Source organism: Natator depressus, chromosome 1, assembly GCF_965152275.1.
Source record: "Natator depressus isolate rNatDep1 chromosome 1, rNatDep2.hap1, whole genome shotgun sequence".
Classification (NCBI taxonomy): Eukaryota; Metazoa; Chordata; order Testudines; family Cheloniidae; genus Natator; species Natator depressus.
Window position 1 is genome coordinate 252107288 of NC_134234.1, and position 27106 is coordinate 252134393.

The 27106-nt window shown below is 43.5% G+C and overlaps 1 protein-coding gene across 2 annotated transcripts in view; it reads right to left on the bottom strand.

Annotated features, from left to right (window-relative positions):
• LARGE1 (LARGE xylosyl- and glucuronyltransferase 1) overlaps nucleotides 1-27106 on the bottom strand; it is a 370873-nt gene that overhangs the window by 64695 nt on the left and 279072 nt on the right. For both annotated transcript variants that reach the window (XM_074941326.1, XM_074941319.1), the window contains exons 8-9: nucleotides 5562-5674; nucleotides 2694-2819 (exon numbers count right to left, since the gene is read on the bottom strand). In XM_074941326.1, the coding sequence (XP_074797427.1) occupies nucleotides 2694-2819; nucleotides 5562-5674 (239 nt within the window). The remainder of the gene's footprint in view (nucleotides 1-2693; nucleotides 2820-5561; nucleotides 5675-27106) is intronic.

Below are 27106 nucleotides of genomic sequence, written 5' to 3' on the forward strand. Positions count from 1 at the left end.
GAGAAGCAAGAGCCTGGCACGTGGTGTCCCCTCGGTGGTGGCAGCAGCCCCTGCAGGGAGGCGGCCCCAGCAGCACCAGAGCAGTGACATCGCTGCAGCAGCTGGTGCTGGAGTGTCAGCCAGCAGCAGCTGGGGCTCCCCAGTTAAGCAAGCATATCCACCCCCCAGCACCGGCAGCCCAAGTACCCTCAAGGCGGGGGGAGAGAGCCAGTGAGCCAAGAGGACTGGCTTCAGCGTTCACATGCGTATGCGTGCATGTGCACACGTGCATGCTTTGCCCCTCTCCCCAAATACAGCAGTCACACAACGCCTATGCTTGTAAGTACAACTGACGCTGGAGGGACTACTCCTGGGGATAAAAATTAGGCAAGTTCTAAAGTACGGTGCTGGGTCAGGGGCTAACCCAAAGGTGCTTGAATTAGGTTCTTCTGTATCTAAGGCTTCATTACTTTTTACAAAATATTACAGTAATTTTAGTAGCATGCTATGAAATACAATAATAAATAACTGAGACTAAATGACATTAGTCAACATAAATTTGGTAATCCACAATGGGTGTCTCAGATACTTACGTGAATTAATGTTACATTATTCTATTGTATATGGAAGATACAAGAAGATTTTTCCACAAGAGGGGCATTTTGACAGAATTCTTCCTTTAAAACCATTTTTGCTTCTACTCCAAGATCTCCTTTTTTGTTCTGATCCTGGCAATCACTCCTATACATTGTTCTTACCAGAAGTGTAAAGGAACCAGAATGTTCACCAGCACTTTATGACAGGACAGAGTGCAATGACACTATGAATCCCTGCTGCTTGGGTCCTGCCTATACATGAACAGTAAAATGCTTACTGAGTGCATTAATTTTTCAGCAACTCTCTAGATCACTCCACCTACATTTGTGATGTAACTCCATCAAAAAATCATATGTTTCTGGTCCCTTTTTGGATGCATGTAACTTTTGGAATCAGGGTTTCCAAAGTGATTACTTACATTTATGAATCGAAAATTTGCTGTTTCTATGAGCACTCCTACCAGAAAATTCATTTGATAGAACATTCAGAGAGAGCAAACACAAAGATGGGCTCAGCCAAAATGAACTTGTTTTAACATTTGAAAAAAACAATCAGAAAAATTGTTTGCAATATTCGAACAGTTCTAACTGTGATTAGTCTGTAATGACAATGATTGCCTACTGCTGCCTAGGTAGGCTGTATACTAGCCCTTGTAGAATAATTTCTACTATTTGGCGCCTGCCGGCCAGGCTGTTGCTGAGCTGAGCGCTCCGACCGGAGGGGGGCGGGAGGGCGGGATATGGAGGAGAAGCGAGGCTGGGGGTGTGAAGGGGCAAAGCAGGGAGAGGACAGTGAGAGGGGGAGCACATAAAGGGCTGATGGGTGGGCAGTAAAGGTGACACATAATCAGTCACTGCCTGGCACCTGCCTACACTCACCAGCCATCACAGATCGAAGCGCGCAGCCAGTGCCGGTTGGAAACGGGACGGGGACAGGGCCCTGCTGGCCGAGAGCTGGCATGCAGTGGGGGCTGCGCTGACGGACCAGCAGGGGGAGTGGCTGGCCTCGCGCACTGCATCTTTGCCTGCCACCAGCCTTGCACACCCACCCCCATCATTGGCCACTGGACCCCCCCGCCCCACTCACTGCCGCTGGGCGGGCGGCTGGCGACCAGGGATCTGGCCAGCATCAGGACCCGCCAGTACTGATGGCAGGGGAGATAGAAAATACGGGACAATTTACTCATTTTTAAGAAAAAGTCGGGACACCTGCAGGAGGGCTTAAATTCGGGACTGTCCCTTTAAAAACGGGATATCTGGTCACCCTATCACTAAACCCACTAAATTGATCCCTGCTGCATCGATTGCAGCAGCATCAGTCTCCCCACAGTGAAGTCACCTATCGATTTCCTCTTCTACACTCTATTTCATCACAGTGAAAAATGTGTTACTGAGTACTCTATTGATATTGTAGCGTTACTTTTTTTGTGCTATATCCTGTTATCCTTACTTGGTTTCTACTCCGTCCTTACTCAGGGGAAGTCTTAGCGAAGTCAGTAGGAGTTTGCCAGAGTAAAGAGCTGGTAAATGCTGAGTAAGAACTGCCTAATGTCCTTAGGATTTGGTCCCCCATACACTATAGAAACAAAGAAATGTGGGCCCAAAGAGGAGGTCAAGAGTTCATCTAGTTCACCCTCCCTCCCCCGCCACCTCCCGCGCTGAGGAGACAGTTCAGTTCAGGGTTACGCCATCTTTCTGCTCCTCTTTGTGAAACTCTCCATATCAAACAATTCTGTTTAAAAACTCTTGCAGCATGCTCAGAATACAAGGGTGATATCATTCCCTGTTCAGGAGTAGTAAAGTACTGAAACAGCAGTGAGTGCTGCAGGTCAAGCTTAAGTACACTGCAGAGACATAGTGTGTGTGGGTAAGGAGGTGGTGCAGCATCTGTCTGCACCCAGCTTAGCTCTAGGCAGTGTTATCCATCTTCCATTTTCACGATTACAAACATGCAGACCAAAACAAAAGCACATTTGTTCCCTCAGCTTTTACTGCACAAAGAATGCACACAGGCCATCCCTTATGCTTCATCTCTCTGCCACTGTGGGAACTTCCATTTTATCTCCCAAAACACAAGCAAGACCCAAGTCATTGGGTTGCGGCTGTAGCTAAACATACCTTTAGGTCAGACACATCCCTGTAGCACTGTTCAGAACGGGTGTGGTCAGACAGCTGCACATTCCAGAAACATGGAAGCTGGTAGACAAGGAACGGGTTCTGCTTGATGACTGCATTGAAGATATCCTGGCAGACAAAAAACAGAAAAACAATCAGGTACACCATTTCAGCAGACAGATGATCAATCACATCTCTCTGAACTGACTCTCTTCAGTCCTTTGCTCAGAGAGCAAGTGAGAGGGAGAATAGGGAGTTATTACATTAAGCTGTCAGCTCTGCAAACCTAGCTTCACAATTCTGCTTTGGTTAAAGGTGCTGGAACCCCAAGGGCTGACTTGTAAGTCTGAACTAGAGGAAAACAGACTCTTTTTCAAGCAGAATGCAAGCAGACTGCACCTGGGTTTTCAAAACAAGTATTTTGTATCACTGGCCAAAACTGTTTTTTCTCCATCATGGGGAGTACTATGTGGCAGATGGTGAACTGCCTGCTGTTCCTAAGTACAGCATCAATTTTCAATAAAAGAAAGAAGAGCGATCCTGGCAGTTACTGTCCCTTATGATGAACTACCAGTAGGAGTATTAGTTATTATTTTATATTGCTCGCAAGTGCTCTAAGTGTTTCACAGAAAACACATGTGAGACAGGGCTACAAAACAGTTTACAGTATAAGTGCCACTATGATCTGCTCTTATGAAGTCTTGCAGTGGGAGGGGAAAAATGGTCTTTGTGCTTAAGATACTAGAGCAGGGGTCGGCAACCTTTCAGAAGTGGTGTGCCGAGTCTTCATTTATTCACTTTAATTTAAGGTTTCGCGTGCCAGTAATACATTTTAACGTTTTTAGAAGCTCTCTCTCTGTAAGTCTATATATTATATAACTAAACTATTGTTGTATGTAAAGTAAACAAGGTTTTCAAAATGTTTAAGAAGCTTCATTTAAAATTAAATTAAAATGCTGATCTTACGTCGCTGGCCCGCTTAGCCCTCTGCCAGCCTGGGGTTCCATTCACCTAGGCCGGCAATGGGCTGAGCGGGGCCTGCGGCCAGGACACTGGCTGGCAAGGGGCTGGCAGCCAGAACCCCAGACCAGCAGTGGGCTGAGTGGGGCCGGCGACTGGGACCCCAGACCAGCAGTGGGCTGAGCGGCTCAGCCCGCTGCCCGTCTGGGGTTCCGTCCGCCGGCTCCTGCCAGCCAGGGTCCCGGCTGCCAGCCCCGCTCAGCCCACTGCCGGTCTGGGATCCTGGCCCTGCCCATATAGAGTGGGTACCTACCCTCTCCCTGGTTCTAGCCCATTCTCTTCCTCTCTCTCTGCACTGAGCGGAGGGTGGGAGTGCACTGAGCTCAGGGCTGGGGGTTGGGGTGTAGGGTCTGGCCAGGAGCTAGAATGAGGGAGGGGGCTCATGGTTGGAGCAGGAGGTTTGGGTGTGGAGCGCTTACCTGGGAAGCTCCCATTTGGTGCGAGGGTACAGGTGGGAATGTAGGGGGTGGGGCGGGGGGTGCAGGAGCTCCCATTTGGTGCTCAGGGTGGGGGTGCGAATGTGGGGGGTGCAAGAGTCAGGACATGGGGTGTGGGGGGGCTGGGTATGTGAGGGGGGTGCAGGAGTCAGGGCAGGGGGCTGGGTGTGTGTGAGGGGGTGCAGGGGTCAGGGCAGAGGGCTGGGGTGTGTGGGGAGGTGCAGGGGTCAGGGCTGGGGTCGTGGGGGTGCTCCCAGCCCCTTGCCCTGAGCAGCTCACGGCAGGGGGCTGGAGGGGATATGCCCTGATTCCACCCCCCCTTCCCCACGGCCCTGTCCCCACCTCTTCTCCGCCTCCTCCCCGGAGCAGCAAGCGCGCTGCAGCTCCGCTTCTCCCCCTCCCCGGCAAGGGCCATCAGCTGATCCGCGGCAGGGAGGGAGCGGAGGAGGGGCAGGAACCCAGCACGCTGGGGGAAGAGGCAGGGGAGGGGGAGCTTGCCTGCCCTGCAAGGAGAGAATGGTGGGCGGGTGGGGTGAAGAAGAGCGAGCCGGGCTGAGCAGGATTTTTAATGGCACGCTGCTGCCTGCCGGGGTCCCGGCCTGCGTTTGGCAGCGGGCTGAGTGGGGCCGGTGGCTGGGACCTGGCAGGCAGCAGCGTGCCATTAAAAATCGGCTCACGTGCCGTCTTTGGCACGCCTGCCTTAGGTTGCCGACCCCTGTGCTAGAGTAAGAGTCTAAGGATCTCGGTTCAATTCCCACCTCTGCTACGTGTTCTCCATGTGATTTTGGGCAAGTCACTTATGATCTGACTCAAAGGCCACTGAAATCCGTGGGAGTCTCTTCATAGACTTCAGTGGGCTTTGGATCAGCTCCTTAGTTTCTCCGGGCCTGAGTTCCCCATCAGTTAAATGGGGACAGTAATCCCTCCTCACTTAATAGGGGTATTGTGAGGATAAATACATTAATGTTTGTGAGATGCTCATATTCTGCAGCGATGCAGGCATCAGAAGTATCCAGAGACTGACAATCAAAATCACCATTTGTCAAAATGAAAATAACAAAAGCAGTAGAGAAAGAAACAGTTTTTTCAAGCTTCAAAAGTCTGGAGTCTTTCAAAGAAAGAATGAAAGCCTGAAGTAGAGGCTATAAAAAAGAAAAAGTCTCCAACGGTGTCCCTTTAAAAAGCATCTGTGCATCAGAGGTAAAAATTTCAGTCTGTAAATAGGAGTCTTATGGATAAATCTCTATCTCCCACATTCAAAAATTTCTCCAGAAAGACATGGCAATGAATTCTGCCTGTTTAAGAGAACATGGCAGGACACCTACCTATCTACCTTTCTTCCTCTCTCCCTCCCCACCCCCAATCCAAGGAGCAATATTTGTACTAGGACTTCAAAACTGCCTGCCCAACCCACCTGGTCAGCCAGTGAGGTTGACAGCATGCTCATTAACTCTCTTTCAGCAGTGAGTCTCCACATCTGCTCCCATTTCATCTTTCGCAACTTATCCAGAAGTAGCAGGATAACCCCTAAAGAGACAATGCAATGCAGGGAAAGAGAAGCCATAATGTAATGTGCAAAGCAAGGACCTTCATGCTTAAGTGTTGCATCACTGCAGTCAAAAGAAGAACATTTTGCAAATACCAGAGTTGGAAGCTATTCCATCTGCCAACCCGTGCTTTTGATTGAAATAAGGATAAATATTTTCATGACACATTATTTACAGACATAAACTAGCTCTAATAAATAACAATTTTGAAGGAGAATGTATTATAATTATTATTATTAAAGTACTTCTCTGTTACAGTGGTGCCCAAAGGTTCCACTCAGGATTGTTACCTCATTGCGCTGGGTGCTATACAAACACAATAAAGTAAGGCAGTGTCTGCCCCAGAAAGCTTACCACCTCAGTAAGGATAAGATACTAACAGGGGGTTATAGAACATTACGTGGATGGGGAAAACCGTGCTTGAAATGCAGAAGAAAAACAGAGGGGCAACAGACAAAAGGAAGTTGGTTCATCTAGACTCAGCAAAGGGGCAGCTGGGCCAGAGGGTGGTGTTACAGGCCGAGAGGGGAGCAGGTGAAGAGCTGGGGGTGGGGAAAGGTGCTGAACATCCAGCAGGCCCATTACATTGACCCTAGAATTAAGCCTGATTTCAGTATGACTGGCCTGGACACTAGGGTATTGCTGACAAACTGAACTGGTAACACCTGGTCACATTAAAGAGAGTATTTTCCAAGTCAGCTTTTTCATTCCAAAGGGGCTTAGATGGTAGTTTCCAAGTGAGAAAAAATGTGTCTCATGTCATTCAATAATGACCCCACTGCAGCTGCTTTAAGAAGGGAAGTTATGGGCTCCAAAGGGAACCCTGTCAGATTACTCTCTGCCAGAGAAATGGTGGTGATAATGCTGGTTCTTGAGAATGGGTGTGTCTATAATCAGCCAGATTCTGCCATCCTTACTCACACTGAGCAGAAGATTAGACCATGAAAAGTCCTGCTGATTTAAATGAGTAGACATTTAATTCTGGCCCCATTAAGTTTTGCCATTGACTTCAGTGGGACTGGGACGTCACCCCTAAAATGAAAAGTATTACTCAGTGTAAGCCTGGTAGAATCTGGTTCCATGTATTTATTTTAACCACTTGTGGCCAGATTACGAATCCCTTACTTCCAATGGTGAGCAGTTACTTACAGGAGCAGTCCCACTGACTCCTATGAGATCACCATTGTAAGTAAGGGACGGGTCATAAACTAGCCCTCGTAGAGAGCCTATCACTGTGGCAATGAGCATTAAGCAAGGAAAAACAGGAGAGAGAACAGGATCCTCAGATCAGAAAGTAACGTTTAGCGGGAAAAGAGCTCTACATTCATTCTTCTTCTTTGGTGGTTTTGTTTCTGGATAGAATTATACTACTCGTGGATGCAGAAAATGCAGTAGAAGCAATGTAGCTGGATTTAAGTAAAACCTTTAAGAGAACACCTCACAAAACCTTACTTGAAAAAATTAATTCACATGGACTTAGATAAGAATCTAAGGGGAGTGAAAACTGTCTGAAGGACCATAAACAAAGAGTACTGATAAATGGCAATGTATCATGTTGGTGGGAGGTGTCTAGTGGGATCAGTGATAGGTTTTCATTGGTGTTCTGGAAGAAGGAGTAAACAGAATATTAATGACATTTGCAAGTGATACTAAACTGAAGGCCTTGTAAAAATTAGCACATTTTAATGATAACTAACGGGGATTATAGCAACTACCCTCAAATATTTGAAGAAGCAAATACCAAACGGAGAAAAATTATTTGGGGGAGCCCAAGGGGATATAAGTAGAAGTAAAAGAAAGAAATTATGAAAAGGGAAATAAATGTAGGCTGAATATTATGAAAAACATCTTAATCTACCAAGGGAAGTGATAGAAGCCCCATTGCTTCATAGGAATGCACCAGCTGTAGAATCACATAGTCTCCAAACAGCTCTCTATGAGAAGACTCAGCTAGGAAATTGCCCAGCACTCAAGTGCAGCTCCTCTTTGGAAAGTACGCCCAAAATAATACAGCCTTGCGCTGTAGAGAAATCTATACAATGTAAACTCATAAAGTCGCCTCCTCCCTCAATGTGGAGGAAGATATGCACAACTTCTTGCCCCCCCCCAGTTATAAATTGCACAAACTGGGTTTAATAATAAACAAAAGCAAGTTTATTAACTATAAAAGGCAGATTTTAAGTGGTTATAAGGGACAGCAAACAGAACAAAGCAGATTACCAAACAAGTAAAACAGAACATGCATATTAAGCTTAAGATCTTAAAGAGGCTGGTTTCAAGAAGTAATTTCTCATCCTAAATGTTGTTTTAGACAAGTTGAAGAGTTCCTGTAGCTTAGAGTTTCAGTTATTTCTCTTTAGAGACTTCTGTCTTAGTCTGGACTCAGCCCTTGCCTTTCCCACCGCTCAGTTCCTTTGTCTTTTCAGGTACTCTCAGCAGTCTTTCTTGTTGGGCAGGAAGGCAATGGAGAAGAGCCCTGTTTGCCTTACTCCCCAGCTTTAAATAGAATTTACATAAGGCGGGAGGCCTTTGTTTCCAGTGGAAAAGTACCAGTAGTGTCCCAGGTGGTGTTTAGTACCAGGTGACATGACCACATGACCTAGCAGAGTTACCACAATTTTCCAGGATGCCTCTCAGGAAGTAGAGAGATTAGTATCTTTAAAGTCTTATAGTTTCTTCCTAATGGCCCATCAAGGCGGATGGCCTGTTGTCTGGTGGGCGTTTCCCAAGTACACACCCATTTGTAATTGTTACATAGTCAATATTCCTAACGTTAGATAGAGAAATGATAACATGCATACACATTGGATAATCACATTCAGTAAATCATAACCTTTCCAATGATACCTTACAAGACCCATCTTGCATAAAATATATCTCAGTTATGCCATATCCACAACGTAAGCATATTTCCATAAAGAATATGGGGTGTAACGTCACAAGTAGAACTACTCATCCCAAATTAGGAGAAAGCCACCACATGTTTGAATCTGATTGAAATTTGAGAATTGAAATCTTTTGCTGCCTAGTGAATTGTGCAAAAGAAAAAATATATTCTGGCAGTGTAGTCTGTGGCCTAGTTTACTGCTGTTCTCCGCTTCAGTCCATCTGGTTCCTAAGCATGCTGGAGCCTTTAGTGGAGGAATCCCCTTTTATCTTCAATCTGCCTTTCTGCTGCAAGTGGTTATACTGGAAATGGACAAACTGCCACAACATGCCACAATACATTTTTGCCAAACTGTTCGTTTTCTATCCAACATAATTGAATTTTTTGTTCCAAGCAGATCTGTGAGCTTTGGACTGGAAACAGAGCTTGAATCCTATCTGGAGTTTGCATGTGTGTGTGTGTGTATGTTTTTGAGCGCATTACTGTGGATTGGCTGAGATTGAAGGTCAGTAGGCAGCAAATTCTTCCCACTGCAGCAGCAGATTAGGTGAGATAACCTACAGCAGGATGGGAGGTTATTTCCAAATGGCAAGAACTGTCAGCTTTGTTGTAACAATATAATATACCCGAGGCAATGAACTATCCATTTATTTAAAAAAAAAATCTCATTGCAGGATTCAATTCATTCTGCTACATTTGTAAAATGTGTTTTATTATACATCTATATATATGTACTGCTAACTTTTGCTTTCTAATAAATCTTCTTTAAAAGCCCAATCTGTGGAGGGATGGGGAAAGTACTTTACATCTGCAGTATTCTCCATTTATTCACCCTCTCCCAGTCTTCTGTCAGGCAGTATTTTACAGTGTCACAACTAAAGAGATTACGAGTTCCTGAGGGGTTATCACAGTTGCACCTGAGTGGCAAAAGCTGCAGGGAAGGGAGGGGAGAAACCAGAGCAGATGCATATGTATATGAATTATGATCCAATGCAGCACAGGAAACATGTTCACGGCTTTTAAATACAATGGTATTGATAAATTAGACTGATAATTTCTAGTCTAATTTACCTAAAGGTTTGGTTTAACACATTGATACAATCACCATTCAGGGCTTCTGAATTGCAGAATTGTACTTTACTGCCACTGTAAAAATAAAGGGGAATATTTATAGCAGTTTAAACATTCATTAAAATTATACAATTCTCATTAGTATTAGTGAGAATAAGGGATTTGCATTGAGGGGAGAGTTAATTCAATTCATTGACTTCATCTTATTTAGCGTAAAAGCAAAAATAAATGTGAATAGGAAACTTTTAAAATGATAATGCAAAAGATCAGTGCTTTCTCTTTAGAATCCAGTGCACTTTCATAAAGCTCTTCTATTGCTAAAAGGACACAAAATCAATGTCCCAGCATCCCGTAAGTCTGAACTAGCTCCGTTCGACACTTAGAATGTAGACAAAGTGCTTGGGACCATAGGAGAAAAAGATTTGCCTCAGGTGCCCGCTCCCAGAGCCAAATTGACTGAAATTTCAGGCTGGATTCAAGATGACAAACCAGCAGAATGCAGAGGGCTCAGGGATTTACCCTCAGCTGCCGTGCTGGGGGAGGAAGAGGTTAGGACCCTCCTCCCCCAAAAGGAATCTTTCAAGAACATCTGGCCCCAGTTATGGAGCTTTTCATCTTTAGATGAGAGTGTATCATTTTCTTTTCCCCACGTTCCCAAACAGAAGCAGAAGGAAAAGTCTAGCAGAAAGAAAACACAAAGAGAAAAGGGGGAATCCACTGGCTTAGGAGTATTAGCCAGGCTATGATTAACCGCAGAATGCCTCACTATAAAAAACAAGCCCAGGCAAATATTACAAAGCTGTGAATGCCTTGAAGAGCTCTTTGAAAAGCACTCTGGTTCATGGACCATTCTGTTTCTGTGGGGCTTTAATATTTTTTGTGTTTCTCTTTCCTTGTGCCTTATTACTAAGGACCATTGACATGTTAACAGATTCTTTGCTCCTTAGAAGTTCATTTACTCCTACTGCTCCATGGGTCTCAGCCTGGGCCATCTGAAGTGTTACAGCCATTGAGTAGATGCAGTAGGGCCGGGGGCTAGGAGGAAGGCTCCCTTTGGTTTATAAAAACAAGACTCAAAATGCTGAATGCTTCACTACTTTGCAGAAGAGAGGGTTTTTATTATTGTTTTTTATTTGGCTTGATAAAAGGTGCGGGGTTTTCCCCCGATTGTTTAATCTAAAATCTCCTGTTGACTCTATACTAGGTTCATATTTGATCAGCAAAGTAAAACAATCCTGTATTTTGTCATTTTCAGAAACTACTGGCTCTGAGACAGAATGAAATGATCCCCACATCTTTGATTTTGCTGGGGTTTGGAAAGTTCATGAGGGCCAAACTTCAGACTGATGATCCCTGGGGAGCCATGTGCTTATTTCCAACCTTAAAGCCATGGCCCTCTGTTTGCAGAGCTGTCAGTGTAGTCACCACCCTCTTTTCCAGCCATCAGTTCCATTCCTCACTGTAACATTTGCATGAAGGGATGGAACTTGGGAGGTGAGGCAAGGATGGAGGAAGGGAAAACAGAAATGACTCCCCGTCTTCTGACCCTCTTTGTATGGATACTAGGTATCATCCTCATTTTCCTTCTGAAAAGTTGACAGGTAACACATTTGTGACATCATAAGTGGTTGCTGTCGAGATGCTTCTAGCTCTAGGCGAGTGATAATTGGAACTTCTATCCCACAGGAAATTTGGCTGTGTCAACCTTTGTTTTTGTCCCAAATCAGGATAAAAAGTTGAAATTTTTCGCAGAACAGAAATTCTGAAAAAATTCAATTTGGAAGTGTTGAAACATTACTGCATTTTCCCACTGTAATGCACTACCTCATGGGAGCTGTAGTCAAGAACCTGCTTCCCCTACTCTTCTCTATGGGCCAGGCTCCCTAACTGAATTACGTCTGCCAAGACATGCCCAGAGGTATGTGACTCCTATCATGCACCAAGCAGAGCGTGGTTAGACATTAAAATGTAGTTCCTTATCAGTGCATTGCATTATAGGAAATGCAATCCTCCAGGGAGCTCAGCCCATAGGAGAGAATTGGGGCTTGTAAGGCAGTGCACTGACAGGTGAATAGTTTGTTTTAATGAACTGGTGTGAAACAAAATTTTTGGGTCAGTTTAGCAAAATGAAATATTTTGATTTAGGTTGAACTGACCTGAAACAAAATATTTCATTTTGATTTTTGGCAAAAATTGAGATTTTCCGCTGGAAAATTTTGGTTTTATAGAAACTGCTTTTCCCATCAGAAAGTCATTCAGATGGGAAATTCTTGACCAGCTCTCCTTCTAGCATAGGGAACATCGGGGTTTCTATTGAAGTTCACAAAGGAATGTGAATGTAGGAAGTTATAAAAGAGCAATTTAGCAAAGGAAACACAGGTCATATAGTGAAACTTTCAAATTAAATCCATTCATTAAAGCTGTCATTTTAAGTCAGGTGCAAAAATATTCAATACTGAATAAAGAAAGTTTAGCTGCATTTGAAGTTTTTTATTTAGCTGTAAGTGTGACCCTGCCTCTTTCTTTCAGCCAGTACAAAGTGCTTTTGTGAGTTGTTTAGGTGATAGCAAAATATGTGAACAGCACCTCAGAATCCATCTATTTTAGCTATTTATATAGTGCCTATCACCATAGTGTCCAAGTGCTGGATTACCTAAAGCAATATAGTACCTGACAGAGATAGGCAGGGACTCACTTTAAAATTTATTATAAAGCATCAGCAAGATTTAAAAAAACTCATTTGGATTTTACAATGTATGACAAGCATGCCAAAGACCACACTTCAGACCACCCAATCCAGAGTGTGGTAAGGGGTAATGTGCCAATCGTAGACTGGCATTGTGAAGGTTTAGACTAAGCTTGTAGCCTCAGCATAATGTGTGGCTTGTAGCTGAGCTGTCCCAGGGGGAATGACAGGAAGGAAATGTGACACAGAGATTCACATTTCCTCCCTTGCTCCAAGGGGGAGGAGAAATTTGCCACTCTATTTGTACTACAAGGTGATGATCTTCCGAAGATTATGCACATGCTTATTACTTTCCCTTTACACACTTAACTTGAAGTCAATGGGACTTCTCATAATGCATAAAGTTACGCACATGCATAAGTCGTTGCAGATGACCAAAAAATTGGGGGAGAATGGTAAATAACAAGGAGAACAGTGATTAAACAATCACCAGTAACGAGTGATCTAGTTCATTTGGTAAACTGGGCATAAGCAAACACTATGAGTTTCAATGCAGCTAAATGTAAATTTACATCTAGAGACAAAGTATGTAGGCCATATTTACACAAGGTGGGACTATCCTGGGAAGCAGTGATCCTGAAAGATTTGGGGATCACAGTGGATAATCAGCTGACAATGAACTGCTCTCACTGTGACACTGTGGTCAAAAGGGCTAATGCAGTCCTTGGATGCATAAACATAGGAATCTCATGGAGATTATTATAGAGAGGTTATTTTACGTCTGTATTTGGCACTTGTGCAACTGCTGCTGGAATACAGTGTCCAGTTCTGGTATCCACAATTCAAGAAGGATGTTGATAATTGAAGAGGGCTCAGAGAAGAGTCATGAGAATGATTAAAGAATTAGAAAACATGCCTTACAATGATAGACTCAAAGAGCTCAACCTATTTAGCTTAAGAAAGAGAAGAATAATATGTAGCTTGATTACAGTCTCTAAGTACTCACATAGGAAACAAATATTTAATAATGGGCTCTTCAATCTAGCAGAGAAAGGTATAGGGCAATCCAACGGTTGCTAGACAAATTCAGATTGGAGATATGGCATAAATTTTTAACAGTGGCAGTAATTAACCACTGGAATAATATATCAAGGACTTGTGCTGGAGTCTCCATCATGGACAACTTTCAAATCAAGGGCTAATGGGATCCTTGGATATATTCTAAAAGACATGCTCAAGGAATTATTTTGCGGAAATTTGCTGGCCTGTGTTATACAGGACATCTGACTAGATGATCATAATGGTGCTTTCTGGCCTTGGAATCTATTCATCTATGAAGATCTAAATAACCAATTGTACCATTGCTGATATGAAATCCACTGGGCCAGACCAAAAGGTGTGATTCTTATTCACACCAGGAGATTATGAAGTTAAGCAACACACACTGAAAGTGGAGTACACTGTAGTAAATTCTGCACACAATAATATGTTTGTATATTCATGCACATAAACATGAATGCACACTTATTTATTGTGATGGGGGGCCTCTAGGCAGTACCATGATACAAATAATAAATCGTAACAATAACAAATATGTTGATATATTAAATTAGAAGCCCATGAAATTCAGAGTTTAAGATGCACAGACATTCAAACAGCCACCACAACCATAACTCTGCCCCAGCTGGGATGAGACAGTGTATGTAAGTCTGAGATTTATAAATCTCTGCATAGTTTTTAAAGTAGTTTATCTTAAGGAAGCCCTGTGGGCAGTTGGATATCATTAAGTGAAAGATACCAGTTCAGAGAATGATGGTGAAATTGACTTGATTTATGGACCTGTCTAACTCTTGGTCATAACACTGTGGCCTGGAAATAATTTGGATTGTTTTCTGCTGTTACTGGTATAATAAAGACCATATCTTATGAATGTGTTTTTTAATACTTAGTGAGTGGACAATTGGCACAATAATACATTTCTATTGCATCTTGATGTATCACTTAGCCATTCATTTATGTACACAACCCTTGTGTTTTTAAAAAGGCTTTAATAATGTATGACACCTAAAGAAGATTTGCAATTGTCTGTAATTTGTTAAATGAGAACACAGAATGCGTCCACATTTGAACGTGTCCCTCTTAAAAAAGGAGCAGAGTAAAAAAATCTGTTTTGAATTTAAAAGTGGGTATCCCTCTGGGCATAATGACAGAATGCATAACCCTGGTATTCTGGATGTGCGTATGGAAAATGAGGCGATGATGGAGTGCATTTTGAAGTAAGTTTATCACAGCTACTCTGCAGGGAGCCTATTTCCTCTTGCAGCATTATGAGCACTTTATTTACACTTCCCGATGACCACTTAGCGTAATGGAACACTCTTAGTTTATGTTTTCTTCCCCCAAAGTATGAGTTATGGCTTGTTGTTTCTTCTCGGGCAAAGTTACAATTGTGGAAGCTATCTGAGTCTGACTCTGGCTTATTGTACAGGTGCAATCTTCACTCTGAATTTCCTGAGTTTCTAACATTTGATATATTTATTTTAACTCCAACCTTCTTGAAAGATTTAAAATGCAATATATGTGCCTATAAGCTTAGCTTCTCATTAACTATATTTTTGGTGGAGGAATTTTCCTATTTTTTTTAAATTCTCTAAAAATTCTACTGGAAAAGAGCCTTCTTATTGCAGACTCTAGAAGGAGGAAGCCCCAACCCAGGCATGCAGCAGAGATTAGGAGGTCCACGGGGTGAACACCCCTGCTGGTCACTGAGCCTCCTGCTAAGCAAAGTCGCCACCCATCCTCTTGTGAAGAGGAGTTCTGATGTGGCAAGTCTCTGAAAGGTCAGCAAAAAGAGAGTAACATGCCTGAGAACTTCAGACCCGAGGAACAGGACTCTTCTTTGACAGAACCCAGGACGTGCACAGAAGTGCAGCTCACCTTCTCTCAACTATTGCAGGGCTGGGGGGGCTCTCCAATGAAAATCTGCAGGAAGGAGGTGGATGTGGCTGATGGGAGACTTAAAAATTAGCAGAATCAGAAGAAGCAGGGGGGAAACCTTCCCACCCATCCTACTGCACACAGGCCTCCATGGAGAGGGTGGTGGGGAGCGATGAACCCGTACTGGCTCTTTCTGTGGCTGTTTCCTGGGGCCAATGCAGGGAGTTGTAGGGATTGAACATCCCCTGGAGAGACTCTCCCCATGAACTTTCGAAGGCTCCTCAGCCTCCTGGTAGCTTCCACTCCTTGTGGCCCTTATGAGGCTATTTGGAGCCTTTCAAATCTAAGCACCTCATAAACCCCCTACCAACATCCAGAGCTAAAATATGTTCACAGATGGTGTGGGGGATGAGCAGTGTGTTCCATAAAGCTCACCAGTGGGGTCCACAGGCAGGAGACCAATGGCCCTGGATCTCCTTACCCATCCCAACCCCCCTGCCATCTCCAGTCCAGACGACCTCATAAAGTCAATGGGATTTAGAGTCCTAAGTGCCTAAGTCACTTTTGAAAATGGAGCTTAGTCATTTAGGCATTTCTAAAAAATTTACACATTGTGTTGTTCTTCGCTGGTACAGAATTGTGATGCAGAGTGGAAAGAGATTTGAAAGAGCCTATGAACTACAAAAGCAGAGATTATACCATAGAGGCAGTGGAAAGTAACAACTCCAGAGTTTCCAAATTGGTGAGCCAGAGAGGATCTCTGAGGTGGAAAGCAGCAGCAGCAGCTCACAAAGTCCCGCAGACATTCTAAAGTCCCAGAAGCTGTAAACCCCAATTAATACATTCCAATGTGAAGTCTTGGTGAGGCTGAGAAGTGGGAGCTGTGGAATCTGTACCCTGTAGCAAAAGGACAATGATCAATCAGCGTGGAGGAGAGATGTCACAAGGCTGTGAGTGCCTAACATAGCTGGCCCTGTAGAACATTCATTCCCAAGGGCAACTCAGAATGCATTTCTGTATATGTCCAGGAGTCAGGATGAAGTTACCAAAATGGATACCAACTGGAAGGGAGACATTGCCAGGTACTTGTCTTAATACATTACAAAGCACTTTGTAGTGCTGAAGCATTAAAAATGTTGTAAAAAATGCCCGAGTTTTCAGAATATTAAAGAACTCTTCCTTCTCTGTGACAGTGAAAAATGGGATGGTCAGTGGTTGTTACTGTGACATTGCACCCCATAATGCATTATGGGAATATGCTTATGAATGTATATATGACATCCCTGGAATATGTTTTATGCTACATATGTCATGTAACGTATCTCTGTAAAGGTTATGATCTACTGAATATATTCATCCTATTTGTATACATGTGTCATTTTTGTATTCAAAGTTATGAATATTGGCTGTGTACTTGCTTGGTTTTAAGTAGCCTTAGTAAAGCACTTGGTCAGCTTCTTGAGAAAGGAATATGCAAATTAAGTGCCCAATCAAGAAACACTTAACGAATAATGGATCTTGGAAGACTCCAATCCACATAAGAAGTCTTCCTGGAGACATTCAAGATAGCATGTGGGCAATGGCTGCTGCCTGTAAAAATTGAGTCATGCATGGACACGTGACTTGCCCACGTGACTCCAAAACTCCATCTTGGAGCTGGACTTTGCACAGGAGAGAGGAGGGGGTCTCCACCCTCAAGAGAAAGTCTATTTAAGTGCCTGGGAGACCCCTCAATTTTGTCCTCGGCTGGCTCAAAGCTAGCTTCTCCACCCCCAAGGGATACCTGAAAGAAACTGGAACAAAGGACAGTAACCACGGGGATGTGAGTGATTGCTGGACCCAGACTAGAAGGAGGCTAGTCTGTAAAAGAATCTTACTGGAACATCTCTGAGGGTGAGGTTTCATCTGTAATCACTTTCTTACTGTCTTAAGCATAGACTTACGTGTTTTATTTTATTTTGTTTGGTAATTTACTTTGTTCTGTCTGTTACTACTTAGAACCACTTAAATTCTACTTTTTGTATTTAATAAAATCACTTTTTACTTATTAATTATCCCAGAGTCTGTATTAATACCTGGGCAGAGGGGGCGGGCACAAACAGCTGTTGATCTCTCTCTATCAGTGCTATAGAGGGTGAACAATTTATGAGTTTACCCTACATAAACTTTATACAGGGTAAAACAGATTTAGTTGGGGTTTGGACCTCATTGGGAGTTGGGCATCTGAGTGTTGGAGACAGGAACACTTCTTAAGCCATTTTCAGTTAAGCCTGCAGCTTTTGGGGGAAGTGGTTCAGACCTGAGTCTGTGTTTGCAGCAGGCAAGTGTGTCTGGCTCAAACAAGGCAAGTTTCTGGAGTCCCAAGCTGGCAGGGAAAATAGGTTAGAAGTAGTCTCAGCACATCAGTTGGCAGTTCCCAAGGAGGTTTCTGTGATCCAACCCGTCACAGTTACATTGCAGGAGGTTACACTTCTTCCCCAAAATAAAGAATTAAGAGATTCAGCTCATCAAGCAACTTGATTGGCTGGACATTCATAAAGGCTTTACGATGAGAGAGAAATCCTGCTTAAAAGTAGCTACATAGTTTCATAAATTATAAAGTCAGAAGAGACCATTGTGATTATCTAGTCTGACCTCCAGTACTGTATATCATAGGCCATAGAACTTCCCTGAATTTATTCTTATTTGAAGTACAGAAGATCTTTCACGGAAAAATAATCCAATCTTGATTTAAAAATTGCAGGTGATGGAGAATCTACCACAACAGTTGGTAAATTATTCCAGTGGTTAATTACTTTCACTGTTAAAAGAATTTCTTCTTGCTTCTAGACTGAATTTGTTTACTTCAACTTCCAGCCACTGGATTGTGTTATACCCTTCTCTGATAGCTTGAAGACCCCCCCGTTATCAAATTTCTGCTCCCCATACAGGTATTTATAAGAGGTGACTTGTTCACAGTCTAATTTTCTCTTTGTTAAGCTAAACAGGTTGAGCTTCTTGGGTCTATCACTATAAGGCATGTTTTTCAATTCTTTAACCACTCTCATAGTTCTTTTCTGAATCCTTTCCAATTTATCAAAATCCTTCTTGAATCGTGGATACCAGAACTGGACACAGTATTCTAACAGCTATCACACTAGTGCTATATACAGAGGTAATATAACCTCTCTACTCCTATTCAGTATTCCCCTGTTTATACATCCAAGGATCACATTAGCCCTTTTGGCCATAGTGTCACACTGGAACCTCATGTTCAGCTGATTATCCACCATGAACCCCAAGTACTTTTTAGAGTCACTGCCTCTCAGGATAGAGTCCCGCTATCCTGTAAGTACGGCCTGCATTCTTTGTTCCTAGATGCATAACTTTACATTTGGGCATACTGAAATGCATAAATGTTGAATGAATTACTGGAATCCTCCAGAAAGCCAGAGAAACTGGGCATTATGTGGCTGGCCTTCACAGGGTTTTATGGGGAACAACAATCAACCTCCTAATCCAGGAGCAGTGCAGGCTCTCCAAAGTCCTACGCGTGGGCTCCCAGCCTCTGAACTTGCTCCCTTATGCACAGACTTATTTGAAGCTAGGGATCTGATGCAGAGCCCACTTCCCCAATGCATACGTAGTGAAGAGGATCCCTGATGCACCAGTTCCACTCATGTGCCCTTCACTTACAAGTTCAATGGGGCTGCCACAGTGACTGGAACTCAAAACCAATGAGTTGATTTCATATGTGGAGAAAAATTTGGGGCAGATTTGAAGCTGGTACAAATCAGCTTAGCTCTACTGAAGTCAATGGACACCCATGTACCTCAGTTGAGGACCTGACCCACTGTGGTGGGTTCTTTTTAAAATTTCCCCAGTATGTGACAAAAGATGAAAATTAACTGGGAAGGTTGTTCTTGACTGCACTGTCCTTTCAAAAATGTCATATTTAATGTGGGGTGAAATGTCACTGATTTAATAAATTTTACACTCTAGGTTAAGTGAGGGGGAAATAACCACACATAGCAGAGGTAGGTCATTATCCCAGCTGGCTTCTAATAATAACAACAGACCACAGTATTAATTGGAGGGATGGGCACAGTGTCTGAGAGCTGGTCACAGCCTTCCTTGGCTGGGTGCTCAGTTAGTATTTTACGAAAACAAAGGTGTGGGGGGAAAAATGAGCCAACTTGGCTAAATAGACTCTTCAGTATTTCTTTTCTTATTTGGAGAGGTTTGTGTGTGTGTATATATGTGTGTGTGCGCGCGCACGCTTAATGAAACATTGTACAGTATCTGTAGTTTTTCTGTTAATCAGAATGGATAATTCATGCAATGCATCAGGTTCAGGAGAAAAAGAAATGCAGTAGGGGAGGGATACAACATGAAAACATTATCTTTAGAGATTTTTTTTTTAAAAAACAGAATATTTCCCCCAACTTCTACTACCCACCTGTTTTGAACTTTGGTGGTTCAGATAAAATGGGACCCAGATATGAACCATACCTTTTGCAAAACCAAAACCACCTCCGATTCTGCCCATCTCTAGTTAAATTTAACCTTTTAAACAGCATTTTAGTTGCTTATTATCGGTTTGTTATTTGGTTGCTTTATAAAATGTTTGTAAGGCAGTGATCCCCAAACTTTTCAGGGTCATGTCCCCCTAACCCCCGTCCGCCCCGCCTCCCAGGGCCTGGATGCGGACAGGAGTAAGGGGGCCAAGGAGGCACAGCTAGGGGCAGGGGCGGGGCTGGCAGCCAGGACTCTGGGTGCGGAGCCAGCTGCCGGGACCCCAGGAGCAGAGCCCTCGACAGGGGCTGGCAACTGGGGCTGGGGCCAGGAGCAGAGCTGGGTGGTGCTACCTCCCCACTCCCCCCCCAATGGGGGTTGGCCTGGGCCCCAGCTGTGCTCCCCCCGAATGTTCCTCCGTGCCCCCCACAGTTTGTGGAGCTCTGTTCCAAGGGCTTGTTTACATAGCACTTTATGGCAAGCTAGGGTGTGGATCTACAGCACACCACACCAGCTTGCTACACAGTAACGTCCCCTGTGGACACTGCTATAGCACATTGAAAATCCTGGAGTGTGGCTTGACGTATGTGCACCAAATTGGTGCATTGCTGATTCACTCCCTGGCTTGCCATACAGTTATTTGCCTCGCAGACAAGGATTGTACATTACCACCAAGCAAATGGTATTTTCTAATGCAGCGGTTTTCAGTCTGGGTCCTAAAGGCCACTCATGACTGCAATCCACCCATTCGCACAATCCTTTCCATTATAATAAAAGTTGGGTTCACAGCAGAAATACATAGCTGGTTTTGTGTGAGGAGTCGGTTTGTGGGCTTCTGCCTGGAGCCTTTTCTGGCTGCTAGGTGGATGGCTGCAAGTGGGGATGCTTCTTTCTTCACCATCCCCTGTTGGCACAGCATTGAGACTGGGGATAATACATGTTGACAGGATGTTGACACCAACTATATAGACTCTTGAACCTATTGTGGTTGCTGGGAGATGGTGGGCCTCAACCTGCCCATAGTTAAAGGCACTCCCTCTCATCTGAGCAGGAGGGGGACAGTGTATCAAGGCCACAAATAAATACTGGGAACAATAAATGAAAAAAACAGGGATGGGTGTGACGGTCATAAGGTGAAAATCAGGTAACCAGAAGGGGCCACTGAGCAGAGAACCCCTGACAGTGCCCACTGCTCCTCAAAGGCATTGAAGGAATCAGTGGACATTGCCCAGAGGAATGCTGCTCAGGGGTGTGACTTCACATGATCAGAAATAGACCCCACAGTCACAGAACGCCCTCTTGTCTAGCTTCCTCCTCCTGATGTGATGGATGGCCATCAGTCTACCAAGAGTTCTCGTAAGTCTGTGGGGCCACAGATGGGGTAAGAGTAGAGCAGGAACTGTGCGGAGAATTGCAGCCAGAACCTCAGTAAGAGGTTCTGGAGGACCAGGAAGAGGGGTTGTAGTCTGACACATAGACGTGTGCCACGGTCTCTCTATAGCTGCAGAAAGGACAGGTGCCAGGGGAGTTAGTGAACGGTGTCATATACATGCCCGTGACCTCAACTCCATGGAGGAGCTAACAACTGATATCCCTAGCGAACCATGGAACCAAAGTGGAATACAGGCTGGCCCATAGGTACAGCCTCTTGAAGTGCTTGGAACTGTGTTCTGTGCAGGAAGGTGGAGGAGGGGAGGGCTGAGGAACTGCATCTGGAATGGTTTTGGGTAGGAAAGGGTCAGAGCAGAGAAAGCAGGGGAGGGGAAAGGACTGAAGTGCTCCTTCTGAGACTTAGCACTGCCTATTTTGCAGATTTTTTTCTCCCTCACCACCTCAACTAGAAAGAAACTCAGTGGGATCCCCATCATGACACACTTCTGGGTAGCACCCCACATGCTGAGAAGTCCTGCACTAATGGTTGGAGAGGCAAAATGGAGTCTAACCTGGACTCTGCCACTTCCTGCTAGGTGAACTTGGGCAAGTTACACAATCTCTCTGTTTCCCCAGCTATAAAAAGAAGATATAATTATTTAATTGCCTTTGTAAAGCACTCTGAGAACCTGGGATAAAAGATGCTCTGTAAGAGAGAAGTTTTGTTGTTATTAAGATATATTTGTAAGGGATTCTTCTTCTGTATTCCAGAGGTTTTTTTTGTGTGATTAGGCACTAGGATAGCTCTGCTCATTTTTATGCATAATTCTTTCTTCATCTAAGCTTAATGTACTACAGAGGGACCCCCTATAATAGAGAGAGGGCAGCTCAGAATGCTGGACAACTGACTCATAAGTCTCTCTTGTTCATACTAATTACTCAAGAGCTGGCTCTAAAAAGCCAAAAATATTATACTTCAAAATGACCTAAGTGGGTTGGAAAGAAGTTTAGGATTTTTTTTTTGCATAACTTAATTTATGGTGCATATGTATGTCTATGTATTTTACATTACACACATCTAAAATATTATGGCTAGATTCTGATCTCAGTAAAACCACTTTAAAGTAGAGCCAACTTCATCAACTTTAATTGAGTTACTCCGTATTTACACCAGTATTATTAAAATTAGCTATGTCACAGCTTTTTCATCACAGGTTCCTTGGGAGATGAAGCTAATGAGTACTCCAATAAAGCCAGGTGTTGTTCTAAAGAAGGCAATTATAACAAGGCTTGATGGAGTTAATTGCCAAGGAGCAGTGGCTGTATCTCAGAGAATGCGATGAACAGTGGACCAATTCATTCACAATCATGCCATTATTTCCTGGATAGGCCTCAAACTGGATACACCATTTTTAGAAATGAAATACACATTGATCTGCATTTCTGAAATGTCAAGCGTGTTGTAAACTAGTTCACAGGACATCAAATGCTTTAGAAACTGAGAAGGGGAGATTGGAAAGGGAGCCGCTCTTAATCTGCAGCCAGTTTTTAGATATCTTATTTTTAAGTGCAAGCTGTAGATTACAGAGAGAACGAGACACAGGGAACTGGTCATTAAAAAGCAAAATTACCATTTCAGTGTTCCACTGATGACACAAATAGATTGAGCTTTCTGCTCAAGGCTGAGTGCATTAATGCCTTGACAGACTTACTTACAAAATCACTTACAAAATCACTACTTAAACTGCACACACACTACCCAGATTTTTCATAAACCAGAGTTAATGCAGTTGTGTAAAACAGAGTGTATGGGTGTAAAAATGTTACACACAGACTACAAGACTCCCCAAATAAGAAGACAGCCAGGGAAAAATCTAGCACAAAAGTCTGAGGAACTACTATAATATGAAATTGATTAAATAGACATGATGTTATCTTTTTTCTTGGTACTAGTGTTTGACCTCATTCTTCCTCTATATTTTTTAACCATATAAAGCACATTTTCAGCTGTTTTCAAAGGATCCTGTGCTCACGGTCAAGCCTAATGAAAATTCCTGTGGGGCCAGTACCCGTAGTAGCTAATGGTTTGTGTAACAGGAGGTGTGCACGTTGCACTGGCTTTCAGAGAGGGTGTGGATAAACTGAGTGAAATTGTCTAGAATGAGTCCCTTTACATGCTGTATAGCTTAGGGTTCTGTGACCAACTAGTTCTCAAACCTTTTTACTCTGTAGAACATCCCTTGAGAGATTCACTCCTGAATTACCTCCTCTCCTAAACATCCGCTGCTTGGTTTTCAAAATACTCCTCCCTACAGACCACTAGGAAAGGCTGTATTTGTGGTCAACATCCACAGGCTACAGTTTGAGAATCAGTGCTGTAACTAGATTGCTCAGGTTGATTTCTGGGTCTTATGGGAAAACAAATGATGGTAGGTTAGCTATTTTTCTTTATGCCAGGTCTGTGCTGGATTAAGTAGTGGTATCCACAAGAGTTGATCCTGAGGATTGCTGACCACCAGAAACTTCCACCAAAGTCATTGGGAGTTACAAATGCTCAGAATCTCTCAGGAATCACACCGAATACTTGTTTTTTTTCCAATATAATCAAGGCCCTATCCTGCAAACATGCATATGCAATATTGTAGACAATAATAGTTGCACTGAGCAGATTGGAACACTCATGTAATCTAAGTTAAGCACATGTACATTTGCAGGATCAGGACCTTAGACAGCTCCATTTCTGAATGGTTTATATACATTACAATTCTTTGCTGTCCTTGGTAATTTATTTGTTGCATTGAAGACACACAGTACCACTCCTGGCAGGCCCAAAATGTGATATAACATTATTTTATATACACAATCTGCTCTGCAAGAGGCCTTATTTGTTATTAAGAATTATACAATCTCCATGCAAGTCTATATAATTCTTCATGTATGTTTCCCACTTCAAATACATCTTTCAGTGGTCTTTTCTCAGTCAAAGAGTGAAAAAATAGACCAATGTCAGCAGTCCAACACTCATGAAATACACAAATAATAAACCAGTGTGCACATGTAGTCCATTAATCACTGTGTGCTGTGCTTGCCTTTCTATGCCCAATCCACAGATATGGTCTACTACAGCTCTGAGTTTGAGAGTCTGGCTCTTTAGTTCAAGCTGTAGCAACTCCTGCTTTTTTAGCTCAGAAGGTCCTTGTTTCAGTCCACAGTGGGTCAGCCAAGATGGTGGCCATCACATAATGGGGGCAAGTCTGCGATTCAAAATGCTGTGGGTCTCAGATGCTGAGGACGGGATTTCTCTGTTGAGAGGTAGAATGTAATCCCACGGGTCAGTATATGTTACATGTTCCTTTCTGTGCCCAACCATGGAGGCTATCAGTTTTTTATACAGCCTAGCTCTGTATGTCAAGCTGTAGAGTCTCCTGCTTCTAGCTCAGATGGCCCCCCTTGTAAATCCGTAGTAATGATTCAGATGGCAGTTGTCACATAGACATGATGCAGGAAAGGAAATTTTCTGGGGTGAAAACATTTCAGTATCAAGTTTCCAGGGGACAGGATACAACATACCACAATTAACTGCAGGGAATTATTATTTTTCCAATGAAAAATGATTTTTCAAATTAAGAAAACTCTCAGGCTCTCCTTCAAATTTTTCTGTGTAAATAAATTGCCTCTGTTCTTTAAATGCCAGTCCTTTCTTCATCTTAACCCGTTCCTCCTTGTTCTGTTTGGCATTAGTTCACATAGTCTCTCTGCTCCCGTTAGCATTTCATATGCCGTACTGGGATGGGTGTCCCCAAAGAAAGGACTCCTGTGCTGTGGCATGATAGGGGAGGGATTACAAGCTGTGCTGCCAACAGTGGGCATTGTTGTAAATAGGCAAAACTCTCTCAGGCTCTGAAAGCACAATACGAAAAATATCACGTGGCATAATTTTGTTTGAACCATTCTACAACTCCATTTGAAGACTTGGGGTCCGATCCTCAGCTGCTGTACATTGGTCAACTGCCACTAGAATTAAAGAGCTGGGGTGATTTACACAAATTGAGTATCTGGCCTGAAGTCACTACAATGAAATCACCAGAAACTGCTTTTAAAAAGTGTTTTCCACCATTCGGGAAAGTATAACATAGACAGACCTATAAGTCAAATAAATTACCAGGCCCTGAGAGTTTACACCCCTGAGTCTTAAAAGCAAAGGAGAGAGATTAGAGAAGCCTTCACTTTTATGTTCAGAATTTCTTGTGACACCATCATAGGACCTAATCACATTAGCCACGCCATCAGGTGCTCGTTCACCTGAACATCTACCAATCTGAGATATGCCATCATGTGCCAGCAATGCCCCTCTGCCATGTACATTGGCCAGACAGGACAGTCTCTACGCAAAAGAATAAATGGACACAAATCTGATATCAGGAATCATAACATTCAAAAACCGGTAGGAGAACACTTCAACCTCTCTGGACACTCAGTAAAAGATTTAAAGATGGCAATTTTGCAACAGCAAAGCTTCAAAAACAGACTCCAATGAGAAATTGCTGAGCTTGAATTAATATGCAAACTAGATACCACTAACTTGGGTTTGAATAGAGACTGGGAGTGGCTGGGTCATTACACATATTGAATCTATTTCCCCATGTTAAGTATCCTCCTCACATCTTCTTGTCAACTGACTAAATGGGCCATCTTGATTATCACTACAAAAGTTTTTTTTCTCCTGCTGATAATAGCTCATCTTAATGAATTAGCCTCTTACTCCACCTTTTCATGTTCTCTGTATATATATTGTGATACAGCATGGCCAGAGGGCAGCAGAAGAGTGTTAGAAGGGAGTCTTATTCCCTGTAGAGGGAAGAAAGTTTGCTATAAATTAAATTAAAGCACCTGAAGCCAATTCAAGCACCTGAAGCCAGTCACATGGTAAAAACCCCCCCTGCTTCGATCAGACAGGAGGAGGAGTTGAAGCAGAGTGGATTGGTGTTGGAGCAGAGAGTAGTTTGGAGGAGTTGAAGCAGAGTGGATTGGTGTTGGAGCAGAGAGCAGTTTGGAGGGAAGCAGAGGAGAGTTTGGAGAAGTGCTGCGGTGGGCTAAGAAGACCAAGACCCTAGGTAAAGGGAAACCTGGTTTGTGAAGAGGGAGGGCAGGAAGCCCCACAAGCTGAAGGGCAGGAGAGGGAAGTAGCCTAGGGGAAGGAACCGCTAGTTCTAGTGGTTTACCGCTATCCGTAGGGCCCCTGGGCTGGGACCTGAAGTAGAGGGCGGGCCTGGGTCCCTCAATCTCCACTCCCCTCCTCTAGGACACTAGTGGGGCAGTTGATACCCCAGTTCAGGGGCAAGAAATGGTGCCCTGAACCCCCACCCAAGAAGAGAAAGCGCGAGACCCATCATAGTAGTGCCGGCAATTTGCCACTATATATCTATCTATCTTCTTACTATATGTTCCATTCTATGCATCCGATGAAGTGGGCTGTAGCCACGAAAGCTTATGCTCAAATAAACTTGTTAGTCTCTAAGGTGCCACAAGTACTCCTGTTCTTTTTGAAAAGATAGTTTCCTGAGGACTCGGAAGACCATTATTCCAGAAAAGAATGACAAGGCTGTAGAGAACAATTCTAGAGCGATCAGCGCAACATTGGTAGAGGGAAAAAGCCCAGAAAAGATTTATGCAGAGCCTATAGTAGTTGGGAAACACTTTCAAAAGCGCAGTTTAATTAGAGACAGCCAGCATGGATTTAAAAGAGCGAAAGGTTGTTTTAACTAACAACATACTGGGGTCCTTCAAGTATTACTGACAAACCTACATGGACTATCTGGACATTTTGCCTGGGCACATAGGAGTGGGGTTATTCATTTGCAGATGTGATTCAAAGAGCAAGTGAGCAAGGAGTGAAAAGTGTAGTCAATATCCTGTGTTGGTAGTGATGGAGCATATCTAAAACACAAAGACACGTGGAAGGCAGC